Source organism: Sphaerodactylus townsendi, linkage group LG03, assembly GCF_021028975.2.
Source record: "Sphaerodactylus townsendi isolate TG3544 linkage group LG03, MPM_Stown_v2.3, whole genome shotgun sequence".
NCBI lineage: Eukaryota > Metazoa > Chordata > Lepidosauria > Squamata > Sphaerodactylidae > Sphaerodactylus > Sphaerodactylus townsendi.
In genome coordinates this window covers 76,785,316-76,800,664 of record NC_059427.1, presented here as the reverse complement: position 1 = coordinate 76,800,664, position 15,349 = coordinate 76,785,316, and the positions used below count along the sequence as shown (strand labels likewise).

Below are 15,349 nucleotides of genomic sequence, written 5' to 3'. Positions count from 1 at the left end.
GTCTTCCTACAAAGTGTCCCTAGCCAAGCCGATCTACCATTTTGCTCACCACCACCACCCTCCGCTTCCTTGTTGTTTCCATCCAACCTCTATTTGGGAAGGTTGCCTGACGCTTTTTTTTTGTCTGCTTACTTCACTAGACTATCAATGTTAAAATTTTTTACAAAGAAAGCATTTCTGATCATTCCAAAATGGTGACCCCAAGAAACTACTGCTCTGTGAGTGAGGAAAGGTGGGAAGGAGCAAGAAAAATCAAAGAAAGCTTAATGCCCAGTGATCTTCACTTTCCCTGTAAAAAGGAGAGAAAAAGTCATACTTTCAAATCTTTTATAAACCATGGGGATTCTCTGGTCTGAATTTTGAGTTGGTACCCCGCTTGAATTTTGAATTTTCCTGACTTCCTCTTTTATTGCCTGTGTTACATCATATTTTAGTCAAGGTATTCTCCCAACCCTCTCACTACTGAGGAAGGGAAAGCAGGAAAGATGTGTTTCCTTGAACTGGTAGAAGAATCCATCTATAGAAGGATCCAATCCATAGGAATTGATTGATTAGATTCAAAGGTTTCCAGAAATGAAGATCCATCCTGAATTATGATTTGATTAAATTCAAAAGTTTCCAGAAAAGAAGATCCATCCTACAATTTCCTAAATTAAGGTTTCGAGAAAGTGACTATATCTCCTCTCTACATTGCAGACTGGAGTCGCCTACACGCTCTTTGGTGATGGAGGCACCGAAGGGAGTTCACATAAATGCTGAGGCTGGCAACTTAGAGGCCACATGTAGGACAGAGCTCAAGCTGGAATCCAAAGATGGTGAGGTAAGTGGAAGCAATACAAAAGACCAAACCTATGCTAGAACTGTGTTCTGGGCTTCTTGCAAGGCTCCTTTATTTCAGATGGTTATCGACTGCATCGTATCTTTGGATACTTTAAAGATAAAACTTGATGGTGGTGCTTGTTTGGCAATTACATTCAGCACTGCAACTGAAAAAGAATGGTGAGGATTAGCCAGTACATTGGAGCTCCTTGTTGGAATGATGGAATTCATTGAATGCAAACTGTACTCCCTCCATTCAAAGCAGCAGGATGATTCATTAGTTTTAAAGTGCTGGGATAATAGCATTGGTTGTGTGAAACAGATTTATGCAGCTGTAAAAATGTGCAGTAGTACTAAATTCTCTTTTTCCTTGTCACTTTAAAGTGAGATTTACTTGACTAGCGTAATTACACCTTATATCATGCATTTTTGCAATGAGGAGGGTTTAATTCACCTGTATTGATCTGGAGAGCTTTGCATCTCTTTTCTGTTTTGAATGAAGGAAAGTGCTAGAAGTATGTAGACGGTTGAAGATGCTCCAAGCTACAAGGTAGTATCTCAGCCAGCATCCATGGGTTAAACATTACAAACCATTATTCATCAAGGCCGTTAGTATCATATGTAAATTAGCTATTCCACTAGAGTACTTTTCATTATTTAATGACGATTTGAGATAAACATTTCTTTTTAAAAAGTAGTTTCCTAACAGTTCAACCTTGAGAGGAGTTACTCCAGTCTAAGGTGGATTCTGCACAGGCCCCTATAGTGGCGTCCCACCAGCATATATAATGCCGGTGGATCCCCAGGGCCATTCACATGCTGAGGTACAAGTGACCCCAGAGCAGCCGCGGCCTGTGGGGGGCGCCTCCATTTTCTTTCCACACACTTATCTTCTCTCCCTACGGAGCTCTGCAGAGATGGGGAGGCATGCCCACACTGCCCTCTGACCCCCAGCGGCCGAAGGCAGTGGTAGGATTCAGTCTATTCACACCTATTTGGTAGAACCGGTAGCTAATTTTTGTCTAGTTCAGAGAATGGTTGCAATCCCACCACTGAGTCTTTTCAAAACCAGTTGTTAAATTATTTGAATCCTACAACTGGTCGAAGGCCAGTGCGAGCATTCCTCCCCATACCTATGGTGCTCCACAGGGGGAGACGGTAAGTGTGTGTGTGGGGAGGGAAATGGAGGCACTGAAAAGCGGTGTCTCAAATCCAGTACCGTTTCCATGGTGCCAGCAGGGAAACACTGTTTTTCAAAGGCCTCACTCATTGAGTGAGGCAGGGAAACAATGTTTCTGCCCTGGTGGGGAAGGGCGGAAGCACGGCGCTGCCTTGTTGTGGAAGTGGCAGCCATGCAAACAATGCCCCTGGAACTGTGTTTTTACTGTTCCAGGAGTGCTGTTTATGGCCCATGCGGACTCCGCATAAGCCTATTGAAATGAATAGACTTAGATTGGAGTAACTCTCCTCAGGATTGCATTGTAAGCCAATGGTCTTATTCTGTAAAGGATACAATTCTGTGATCTTCATTTTGTAGATCAGAAATATTGAGGTTCTCAGACATCCAAAACCACACATATGAGGTAAAGCTGGTAACATAGGATATTTTGTAATACATCCTTTCAAGGGAAAGTCCACAAAAACAGTGAAGAAGATTGCTCTAAGCAAATGTACATGTAGCCCTTTTGGCACGTTCCCATCCCAGTGCACAAACATCATTCACATTTACTTCATATCTCTACTGTGATCAAATTGTAAGTGTTCAAAGAAATATGATTAATTGTGCTTGTTGTCTTTTAGGGCCTTTAGTGTCCGCACAATTCCCCTTTTACTCAATTAATTGATATTTGTTGCTCATTCACTCTGCATAGTCTAGACATCTTCCCTCAATGTTTGTTATGGGGCTGTTGCATTTTTACAGGACTGCATATTGGGTGCCTGAAAAAATGTTGTGCTTTCCCCAGAAGTCAAAACCAATGCTGTCACTGTTGCCACAACAAATGTCATTATCCCATTATTTTCTGAAAGTTTAGTTTCTAGTTTAAAAATATGTCTTCATATTTGCAAGGCCAAAGCCGAATGTGCATCCTAATCTCATTTCAGCTAAACAAAATTGTGTTCAGCTTCAGGGCAGCAAGTTTCTGTGGGTATTACTCAATGAACCCATCCTCTCTGCATGCCCTTATCTGTTACTCCTGCAGATCAGGGGACCTTTGGGAACAGAAATAAGATGTGGCTCGGTGAGCTACAACAAACAATCATATCTCCTTTACATTATATATCCCTCTTGCACAATTCATAGAAAACCTAGCAGAACATGCAAGGGGGACAGTTAGTACCATATATTGCATTACACTCTGTTTCCATTTCCTTACAGCTGTGTCTGTTTTTGTTTTGAGGAGAAAGAGCTTTATCCCAGGAATTTGTTACAATCATGGTTCATTGGAGTCATATCTCTCCCCTCAATATGCACAGGGCATTTTGATGCCCTTTTTGGGCTGCCTGTTTTATTTATTGAGATCAGCGTGCATTTCATTAAGCATACCATTTCCAAATAAAAGAATTGGATTAGCAACAGATTATCCCTTGCATACCTGCCCCTTTTTATGAAAATGGGGTTGGCATTGGATGAGGGTGTGTAGGATTACTATGATAAGACTGAAGTTTGAAATCAAGCAGACTTTATTTGTGATAATGCAGAAAGAGCCACATAGTCAATGGCCAGGTTTTGTTGTTGTTATTTGAGATTTTTATTAGTGAAGTGGTGATATGCCTATTTTAAAACATATTTACCCATATAAACCTTGGGGTAGAACAGGAGTCAAGTATTAATTTCTGACTGGAATCTATCATTATTTACCCGACAGCAAAGCAGAGACATTAAAGCAAATGAGGTGTTTTTAGAAAACTAGTTCATACATATTGACTACATATCTAGGATATGCCTCTGGTGTTGTAAGCCATTTTAGAGGATGCTGAATTGTGATGAGAATAATAATAGGCTGGACTTTCTTGTCCAATATTTTCAAATGGATTAAAACAATATTGGGGCTCAGTCTAAAAGGAATAAAAATAAGATCGCATATTCTAGTTATCCATATATTGGAAGAGATAAAACTGTCTAAAATGAAGGAATATCCAGAAATGAAAAAGGCAGAAAAATCAAGTTAAACTGTGCTGACAAGACATCTCAGACGTGGGAGGAAACAAACAGAAACTCCCAATCCTGTTGGTTCAGACTGTTGTTCAGGCTTGTATAGCTTCTGATCTACCAAGATGAACACAGTCAAGTGTTGTAGCTTGCCAGTTGTTTGACAGCCTCCTGTTTTTGTGGTGCTAGGCAGGCAGCACAACAGAAAGAGTAAACTTCTGGAAGGCTGCCATGCATGGCTGATAGACATAGTTTAGCTTGATGGGTCACACCTTGTAGACTAGAAAGATTCAAGAATAGTTTACAAGGGCAGATTGCATCATTTTTGTTTGCAGCATACCAACAGAGGCAGCTAATTTCTGGCTCCTTTAAGAAATTCACATTGCCAAGTTCATAGGGCAGCACACCCTGTGATTTAAATAAGCATACATGCAGGAAAGAGGCACAATGAATGAGCAGTGATGGTTGATGATCAGCAGGTGTCTACCCTCTAGCTAAGAAGCTCAGAGGTTGTTCTCTGCTTCTAGCCAGTCACTTCTCCTGTCATTGGTTCCACTTTCTGCAGCAGCCCTTTTATGGTTGCCCCACAATCCTGTGTCAGAACTCCAGAAGTTCCTGCACAATTGGATTTGCCTATATGGAAAGGATTATCCAGGAGCTGAAAATTGTTATAGTGTAACGTTAGCAAACTTCAACAATGTAGATGTAGCCCTAGTTCTTGATTTACAACAGCCATTCAAAACCATTTATGGCTGAAACTATGGGTAAGATACTGATTCCTTTGGAAATCATTCCACGAGCGCCTTGTCATGATAAATACACTACATTCTTGTAGCATATCAGCAACAGAGGGCCGAAGCAGGAATGCTGCTGGCATGCTGACAGGTTTCTGAAATTGGTATACACTGTGCCCTATCCATGGCTTTACCCATGGCTTCTGTCATGTCTGATTTGGCCAATCTCTAGATGGGGGGCTGGACTTCTCTCAGAACTACAACTGATCTCAAGATTACAGGGAACATTTCCCCTGTTGAAAATGCCAGCTATGGCATCACCTATCTACTAAGCTTTCACCTTTCCTCAAACTCCATTCTCTCTGCCCCCCACTCCAAATCTCAAGGAATTTCCCAACTTGGAGCTGGCAATTCTAGTTTTTGCCATTATATGCACTGCTTTTGCTGCTTTGCAACTGAAAATGAAGCTAAAACAATTCATTAAGCAAAGAGGCATATTTTTGGCCAACCTTTTCTGATGTTTGGGATGGAGGGGATTATTGCAAAAACTCTTTCTTAGCATTCCATAAAGAACATACAGAGAAAAGGGAAGTCATGGGAAGAATGTTCAAAGGCTAGAAGCCACACATGGACTTGTTAATAGTGTGGCAAGTGAAAGAGAGTAAAAGTTGAACGTCAATTATTGCATTGTTCTAGATTTAAGGGATTTAAATCTCAGTTTGTGAACCTTACTCCTGTATTCTCAACTGATCTCCCTGAATTATTTAGACTACTCTATTTGTTAGATAACCCAGACCTCTCCTTCTGTGTGATAGTTGCAGATTTTATTTCAGAAATTACAGTAATTAATCATTTTATTTTATTATCGTATGCATTTTATGTTATTATTATACTTATTGTTATATTCAAATGTATGTATGTATGTATGTATGCATGCATGCATGTATGCATGTATGCATGTATGCATGTATGTATGTATTCTGTTATTATTATGCCAGTAAGGGCTTATTGAACTGAACTGTACAGAATTGTCTCTTTTCTTTTACCACTGAGTTGCCGTAACATGATCCACACAGCTAAAAATTCTAACAGAGCAATTAACTAACATGGCTTTTAGGCAGAATTAAGGCCCCCTACTCCTTTTTTTGAAGTTAAGCATTCAGGAATGTCTATGTTAGCAGGGTTAACAATTTACCATGACATAGTTTTTCAAGGTTTCCTGTTGTTCACATGATATGCACAGTGTCTGATAATTTGGGGAAAAATGCTGGGAGCTGCATAAATGCACATGCCCAGAATTGTCAACTCTGGTTTTAGAAATTCTGGATTGGGGGCAGAGCTGGAGTAGGGCAGGAAGCTCAGCAAGGTGTGATCCCATAGGCCCTTTCCGCATGGGCCAAATACGGCGCCCTGGAGACGGCAAAAACGCCTTCCCCTCAAGGTTTTCGGAAAACGGCGACTTTGAGCCGCTGCCGTGCGAACGGCAGCGGCTCGAAAGCGCCCTCCCCCCACCCCTTTCGCTCTCCCCTACCGTGTCTGTGGCCGTCCAGCGTGTCGCCGAGGCCTGGGGACACGCCCCCTGCCCTGCAACGCTGGAGCACTCACGCAGGGCAGGGGGGCGTGTCCCCAGGCCTCGGCGACGCACCGGACGGCCACAGACACAGCAAGTCGGCCGGGCGACGGCGCTCCGCGGTGCCGTCTTCCCATCTGTTTCTGGGACCATTCGTGTGAACGGTCCTGGGGGGTTGGGTCGCCGTCGTATACGCCAACCCAACCCCAATCATGGCCGTGCAGAAACGGCCATAGAGTCCATCTTCCAAAGCTGCTATTTTCTATAAAGGAGATCATTTGTAATTCTGAGAGAACTCCAGCCCCTACCTGAAGGTTGGTAACCCTAGCTTAGCCCCTCAGAGCAGTATGCATGATCCCAACATTCTGTTTTATTTTTATAACAGCCCCCCTGAGATAAATAAAAGAGAGAGACAGTAACTGGCCCAAAGTCTTAGTGGCTTCTTGGTTCAACCATAACTTGCAGGAAAAATATAAAATAAGATTAATTCAGATTATATGGGTTTTTAGCTGCATGGTTTTTACCGTGTAAGCTGAGATATTAGTAGGGGAAAAGCTTTGCCTTATAACTATTCTAAATATTAATAACTTCATTCTACCACTATAGTTTGCTTTCCCTGATGGGACTTGTTATTTTTGCTGCTTTCATGGATTTAAGTCTTTGCTCTGCTCTTGTTGTCAGTATGCTCAACAAGATGGTGGGATGGGGGGGGGAAGAACTCAGTATTGTCAGTACATTTTCTGTCTTTGCAATCTTATACCTTATATATGATATGCCTATACACTGCTAATATTGCCCCAAACCTTCAGTTCTAACATATTATTAATCTATATGTTTTTTCTCCACGGAACAGTGAATGGCATATATGTGAATTCATTAAGATCCATTTAGGTTAGCATTTTCTGCTCAGGCTGACAGTGACTCTCCAGTGTCTCAATGAGAGGTCTTTCACATCATCTACTACTTGATTCTTTTAACTGAAGTTGGCAAGGACTGAACCTGGGGCCTTCTGCATGCAAAGCAAGTGTACTACCACTGAGCCACAGCCCCTCCCCTGTAGTTTCTTTACTTCATTTTTATCCTCATCAATTCTACAATGCAAGTTAGGCTAACCATCTAATGGTCTCAACCTGGATCTCTGCAGTCATAAGCAAAAACTCTAAACATGACAGAGGCTTGTAAATTTAAGCTTTGAGGTAGTTAGCACAAGCTTTCTATTTCCTTTTCTGCTATACCTGTTCATTAGAGTAGAATTAGCTATGCATCTGATGTCACACACTTAGAATGAAATACAAAAAGGGAATCAATATCCTCTGTCCCTGTAGTAGATTCATATACGTACATACGCACATACTGACAAATGAGAGTACTGGGTTTGGAAGGAACCCTAGCACCTCACAACAGGCTAGCTCTATATGTAATAATGAAATGTCAGATAAACTATCCTATTATGCTACAGACACAGTTGCATTGTTTTTCTGTATAAGAAAACACTAGAGAAATTGTCTTAGTATGGTTTGCTTATGTACTATAAAATCAGTGTATCAGTCTATTTCCACTGAAGCAACAAATCAATAATTCTACTAATTTATTTTTCTCTTCTTCTTCAGATAACATTGGATGCTGCAAATATCAAACTACCTAGATTGCCTCAGGGATCCTACTCCTCTACTGGATCTAGGCAAAAAATCTACGAGCTGTGTGTGTGTCCCAATGGGAGGTTATTCCTGTCTCAGGCAGGATCTAGTTCCACCTGCCAGATAAACTCAAGTGTCTGCCTCTGAGAAAGACTGTTGGTGGCAGGCATTGCCGGCAGCACAACGGCCTTTGCTGGCCTCCCAGATAAGAGCTGCCAACTATTTTTACTACAACACAGAGAGCCTATCAAAGACTGTTTTTGTGTGTGCGTGCGTGTGTGAATATATAAATATATATATACAGATATATATATATATATATATAAATATATATATATAAACTTTGTGTAAATGAAGTTTCAGTACAAGAAGTCCCAGGGTGACCCTCTTTGTGTAGTATTCATTGTTCTCACATAAATTTTTTATAAATAATGTTCAAATTGGATCTAAATCTTTCCAGGAGTTCTCAAACTATGTTATAGCAAGCCTCCACAAAGTAAAGACAACGTTTTAGAGCTTCTCTTAATTTAGGTAAAGGCCAAGTCATGTACTACATTTTATCTGCAGACATTGGAAGAAACCATGTCATACGACAATTTTATATTCATGCTCATTTACCATGTATACATGCACTAGCGACTCTAACATTTCTGACTTCCAAATGTGTACACTCAGAAAACTAGACTGTCTTCATTAATGGTTTAATATGCAGGAGCCTGTCTTTTATTTCTGAGTCCATGTATACCTGTTTAGATATAATGTCATGAGTGAAACAAACCTAAAATAATGCCAAAAAACCTACAAGGCAGCTCCACCTGTAGATATCACTGTCAACCAAGTCTGAAGACAGAGAAATCAGGCAGAGAAAATATTTGGATACATGGACTGTATTCAAATGGGTGGAACTACCAGGGAACAAAAAGCCAATGCAAATAAGTTGCCCTATTGGTCATTAGACCTGTCAATCAATTCAGTGTCTGGGATGAATTAGAAAGTGGCACCTCATCACCTATCGCATTACCTAAGAAATGTTCAAAAGCAGGATCCTACAATTTGCTTAGCCTTCCCCTACTTATGGCCCATTTTGCATTTTGAAAACTACAGTTACAGTGTACACAAATAAGACTCTCATATTATTACAATTTTCTCAAGCAAAAACTAAAACAACTGATTAATAAGACAAGCACCATGAAGACCCATCACAGTAGAAGATAAACTTATATTTTTTTAAAATACTTAGGATGCTCCAGGACATGTATCCCATGAGCAACACAGTGCACTACTTTCCATAATCCTATATATGGTTCTGAGAGATGTATTTAAGTATAGGACCTTTCAATGACATCAAAATTGTGTCATGTTAATGAAAGATGATTGACAGCTACAAACTGGTTTTTGATTAGCTGTAGTAAAGCCCATTCATGGAATCAAATTCTGACAGTTATAAAATAGTCCAGGACCAAGTAAAAAGAAAAAGAAGATCTGCAGATTGGTATCTAAAAGAACATCAAGGTTATATATGTTTTGCTGAAATTTACTTTGCAGTCTCTGCCTCTGTTATGTACCCCAGTGTTAGGTTACATATAGTGCATGATGCATCTCTAAGATGTGTCTGTAGAGAAAGGAAACTGTCCCTTAAAAAGAGCAATAATGCAGTGAGAAAGAATCTTAACTGATATAACATTTAATCTCTCTTGTGGACTATGCAAGCCATTCTGTCCTCAGGATCACAACTGTTTGCAGTGCAGATGAAAAAATACCCAAGATAGTCTGTGCAAACCGAAAGTAAAATGGAATTAATATTTGACTCCACTCCAAAAAAAGGGGCAGAAGCAATTTAATGTCAGTCTGTAGAAGTCTGTATACTTCTTTGAAAGGCAGGGCACCTGCTGTACGTATGAAACTTTGGATGCTCACAACCAGCAGGTGTCTGGTTCAACCTTTGCTGTCAATATTGCAGGCAGATTCCTGTTTCTAAAAATGTGAACTATATTAGAATAAAGATTTTTAAAAGACCTAAATGAGAAACATGTCTAATGGTAGTTGGCATGAAGTAGATTAACTATTTAAAGTGCAGTAGTTTAGCTGCCTTAAAGCTAAAGAAGCAGGATATAAATTTGAAAAAAAAAAGTAAATTCAACATCTAGATTTCTACATGAAGAGTAATAGAAGGTCAACATTACATATTTTAGATACTACAAATATCAGAAATGCTTATTATGAAGCAGATTTTTTTCATTGGTTTGTATGATACAACCTGCTCATTCAAAACAGATGCAGAACCCAAGAAAACTGCTGTTTACATGAATCCCAGAGAGGTAGCCATCTAAATGTATTGTTGCAAAATCAATAGAGAGTCCTCTCACACTTGAAAACTGGCGAGTCTGTTGTGGCATAAAAGCTTGTGCTGAAATAAAACTGTTAACTTGGAGATACTTTAAAACTGTTTTGTTTTTCTCCAAAGTAAAAAAGTGTTAATAACATCAAAGATATGACACATCATGAGAAAGGCACAAGATTTATGAAACAGATTCCATACATGATTCCCATACATTTCTGTCAACGCACATAATCCAATGAATAAATAATCATAGGTTTATTACACCTACAGCAACCTCAAAATGTCGAGATAGAACAGCGTGGGTTCTTCTTTCAAGCCATTCTCCTGGATTTCTTTATGGGCACTAAACACTTGAGCACCAAGAACTTGACACCAAGCCTGTTGAAGTCAATTGGAAGGCATTCCCATTGATTTCAGTGGCATCTGGATTAAGCCATTCTCATAGGTGTTTCAGGCTGAAAAGGCAGGCTTGAAGACACCAGTGAAGTGCACTTTTGAAAGACAGCAAAATGAGCAGCTCCACATTACATTTAGTGACACTGTTAGGACTTGCTAATTGAACAGCTCCTGTCATTATCATTTCTTGAGCTGACACTTCAATGCAAAGGGGTCACCCAGGATAAAAATTGTATTGGGACACAGGATTATACACCATCTCTGTTCAAAGAGGAAGACGTGCCTATGCCTTAAATCAATGCACTCAGCAAGGAGAAGCACATCATATTTATCTTATCCTTAACACTAGTTTCTTTGAAGCATTAGGAGGAAGCTTGAAAAGATGTTTCAGAGATGAATGGGAACTTGTAAAGCAACATAAAGTAGAGTCACTAGGTATTCACAAGAAGTGTGGGACTTCTGGAGCAACTGCAGATTAATGTCATGTTTTACTATAGGAAGGACCCAAGTGTGGAACTTCTGAGCTCATCCTGGGGTCCAGCTTTGAATTTTCAGAGTTTTCTGTGTAGTATGGTATATGCTTTCTTTTTCCATTTTCCATTGAACAATGATTTCTCATTACATGTTAAGGGCCATGTCATTAAAGAAAATTTGTCAGGGTGTGCAACATAATAAATGAGTTCAGCCATGCAAAAATATACATATTGCCATGCAACAGAATTGTTTGATCTTTTATTTCAGATTAATTTTAGTGATATTGAAAGAGTACCCTGAAACAAAAGTTTCATTGAGATGAACAAATGGTGTTTATGGGTTTTCAAATGAACAACATTTTTGTGCTGATAGCTCAGTCTTTAACTTAATTTTGTCTTGATTTGCATCTTCAAAGTCAAGAGTTTAGTGACAAAGTACACTGAACCCAATCAAACATGATTATGTTCAAAGAGAGATACAGATTGTTAGCAATCAAGTAACTACATGGCAGCCATCAAGAATCATTTAGATGGTGAACTTGTGCAGTTTGTGGTCTGAGTTAACCTTACCTCCAGCTGTTAATTTGCAACCTGCCTGGACTGTCTCACTAAAAAGACTGGAACATTAAGTTAAACTCTTCCGTGGCAGATTCACCTTTGTTTTTAACATTGAAAGAACGTACATATCTTCTCTAGCCTGTAAAAAACATTTATAATGAAAAGAAAATATTACCCCCTTATCTTCTCCCACACACACATACACACATACTTGTCACTTGCAAAACACAAGAATGAACACTATACGTTGCTTAAATCATCAGAGTAGGAAAGGTGGGGTTATGTTTGCATGTTATGCTATATATGATTTCCCCCCCATGTTTTTAAGAAGCAATAGTTTAGTGTGGGGAAAAGCCACTCCTTTCAGTATTGAGTTCCATAGATGTGATCTAATGATGATATAGACTTGGTGTCACTTCAGGCATAATTTTGCAGGTATAAGGAGCCACCTTCCTATTTTCATGGGAAGGAGTTCTTCAAGAATATTTATAACTTGTGAAAAATTGTTCACACTCATTATACTGGAAAGACTGCAAACAAATATTGTTTTTCAGTCTTCCCCATATGGAATTCCCAACAGATTTCTTCCAGTAAACATTCTACATCAAGTTTTAAAGAGTTAGGGTTCACTGTACAGCAATAACAAGCAACTCTTTATTACAAACATCCACTGCTAGAGTATTCATAAAGTACACATTTTTGTAAGTATTTGTTATGTTTTTTTTAAAAAAAGTTACCAACATCTTTAATTTGCATATATCAGCATGCCAGATTTTATTATCATCACTATCTTCCCATTGAAAGGTAGGAGGAGATGTTGCTAGTGTGAAAATACTGGCAATGGTAACACATTTACAAAAACTCATTTTACAAAAACTAATATATTCTCCAAACCAAGATCTCTATGGGCATTTCCCCACTTACCTTTGCTACCCTTTGCTGCGCGCTACTCTCAGCACGCGGCATCTCTGGCGTATGCCCAGGTGTCCCCACAACCCTGCGCGGGGTCATCAAAAGGTGCCATTTTGAGGAGCACCAGGGATGCCGCACGCTGAGGGAGTGCGAGAGCGGCAGTGTCGGGGCAGCTGCGTTGTCGCCGCCCCTGTAGTGGGAGTGCCAGGGGACCCCACGCTACTTGAGGAGAGAGTAGGTAAGTGGGGAAAGGGCCTATATTTTACTAATAGCTTTAGCATTCCGATGTTCATAGTAAGTAGTTAGTTACTCAGATAGCATTGTGGCTTCTGTCCCTGTTTTGCCATTACTACTTCTAGTCTTTAACAGTATTGTACACCTCTCCATAATAAGCAATTTCATCAAAAATGCAACTTAAAAGGATAGCTTATTTGTTATCACTTGCTAGATGTCACTGGCAAATAGTTTTAAATCTGAAAAGTATTTGCTTTGTGAAATGGGAATCTGCCATTTTTATAATTAGTAAACATGGAAGTCTTGGTTTAAATATTTCTTTTATTGTAACACCATTTTTTGTTCATATACTTTTCTGGTTCAGTTTCCTATGATATCAGTTTCTCAAATGTTCCACACTGGGATTTTTCTGATGAATCAGTTTGTTTTTTTCTTTTGTCTTCTCTTGCTGCTACATAGAAGCAAAGGTAGATTTTGAACCTGCTTGCACTGAAATCAATACAAGAGAGCCTGCAGGCTTAAATACCCATTATAGACAATCCAGGGATCAAGATGTAGAGCCCAATTCTTGGGCTGTTTCCGCACGGGCGGAATACAGCGTCCCTGCGGGCCTCGCAACCCCCGAGAGGTGTGAAGCTGCTGTTTCCAAACCTCGCTCCCTGAGCAAGGTTTTTCGGAAACAGCAGCTTCCAACTGCTGCCGTGCAAATGGCAGCAGCTGGAAGGCTCCATTCCCACCCTTTCCCGAATGCCTTACCATCCCTCTGACCTTCCGATGTGTCGCCCAGGCCAGGGGACACGCCCCCCTTCCCTGCGACTCCAGAGCTGTCGCACAGGGCAGGGGCCTGTTCCCTTGCCTGGGCGACGCAACGGAAGGTCGAAGGGACGGTAAGGCGTTCGGGCGATGGCGCAGCCTCTGCGCAAGCTGCGCCGTCTTCCCCGCCCCTACTGGGATCGTTTGTGTGACATGGCCGTGCGGAAACGGCCTTGGTCTTAGCTTCATACATTCAAATGAATGGAAGCAGTGTTACTGACTTCAGGCAGCTGCAATATTACACTTCTTGCATCATAGCATTCTTCTGAAATACTTGTTGGTCTGATGCTATTAATGTCAACATATCTTAAACTACAAGAAATGCTATGGATAAGTACTTCTACTTACTGTGCCAATTGCTCCTGTAGGGGTCTCAGAACATGCTAGAATTGTTTCATGCTAGAATGTATTACAAAAAGTCACTATTATCAGTTGTCTTTTTAACAGCATTATCTAATTGTATTGAAAATGAACTGTATGGCTTTCTGGATTGGTTTGATTTATGACACAATGTATAACTAGGCCAGTAGTTCAAATGAGAAGTTATCACTGAGCAAGCTGTCAATATTCAGAGACAAAATTAGTAACTACCAGAAAAAAGTGTTCGAATCCCATGTGGATATAGTTTTACTGAGCTTTTACTTATGAAAGTATGGAATTTGTTGCCTTATTTCATGTAATTTGGTGTTGACTGTTATCAGTATACACTTCAGAAGTAAGGAACATGGTGGTACAGTCAAGGAAAAACATATATGCTGTATGTATGTAAGGTTATAATCTGATGCACAATTAGTTTGGAAGCAAGTCCCAAAGAGGACTCCTATAGGGTTTACTTCTGTGTAAACATGAATTGCATTGGGCTCTATGTCCTGTTGAAACCAATGGAATTTAAATGCACATTTAACTGCTGAAATCCCATTGATTTCAAAGGAGCATTCCTACCCATCACTAAGTTGTAGTCAAAGAAGATAAGACTAGACTTTTATTTGACTAAATTCTGTTGATGTGAATGTGCACAAACTTTGCTACAATAAATTTCTTCAGACAGAACCAGAACCACCTCACATAATCCAAATGATGGGATTTGATTGTGTCAAATGGTTATCCAAAAATAGACTTTTAATGCAGTGTCATAAATGGAAGCGAATTTACCACTTGATGACTACCTCAATTGATTGTGGTCTTCAAACACATTTTTTTCTGCAGTTTTCCAGATTTGACTTTTCACATAGCTCTCAAATCACCCTTTCCAAAGTATGAATAATTACTAATTTTGGTAATTAGTCCTCATATATTCAGATAAAAGGCAGATATTGTTGAGGTGTCTTTAACAATATAAGTCCTTGGATCCGTTCCATATTAAACACTAGCCAGTTCACAACTGTAACTAGATGCAGTTACAGTGCCAATATCTACCTAGGGCCAGAGATAGTTGCAGTCCTGGATTGTTTCACACTATATCATTAAATAGGGTCAATCTATCATAGGCTGGTTCATCGCTTAGTGGGATGTCCATGTCTGCAAGACCAGACACTGCTTGGGCTTCACATATTTTCATAAATAGAAATTGTCCTAATGTAAGGTACTGTTTGTCTTGTATCTGGCACATTGTTATGAGCCTCTGTTTACTTTAAAACATAGGTGCCAAACTCGCGGCCCTCCAGATGTTATGGACTGCAGTTCCCATCATCCCCTGCCAGCATCATGCTGG

General features: G+C 39.9%; 1 protein-coding gene across 6 annotated transcripts in view; it reads left to right on the top strand.

Moving 5' to 3' along the window:
• SGCD (sarcoglycan delta) overlaps positions 1–11,365 on the top strand; it is a 556,728-nt gene extending 545,363 nt beyond the window's left edge. For all 6 annotated transcript variants that reach the window (XM_048488180.1, XM_048488177.1, XM_048488178.1 and 3 more), the window contains 2 exons: positions 697–820; positions 7,885–11,365. In XM_048488180.1, the coding sequence (XP_048344137.1) occupies positions 697–820; positions 7,885–8,058 (298 nt within the window). In that variant the 3' untranslated portion in view covers positions 8,059–11,365. The remainder of the gene's footprint in view (positions 1–696; positions 821–7,884) is intronic.
• The last annotated feature ends 3,984 nt before the right edge of the window (positions 11,366–15,349 follow it).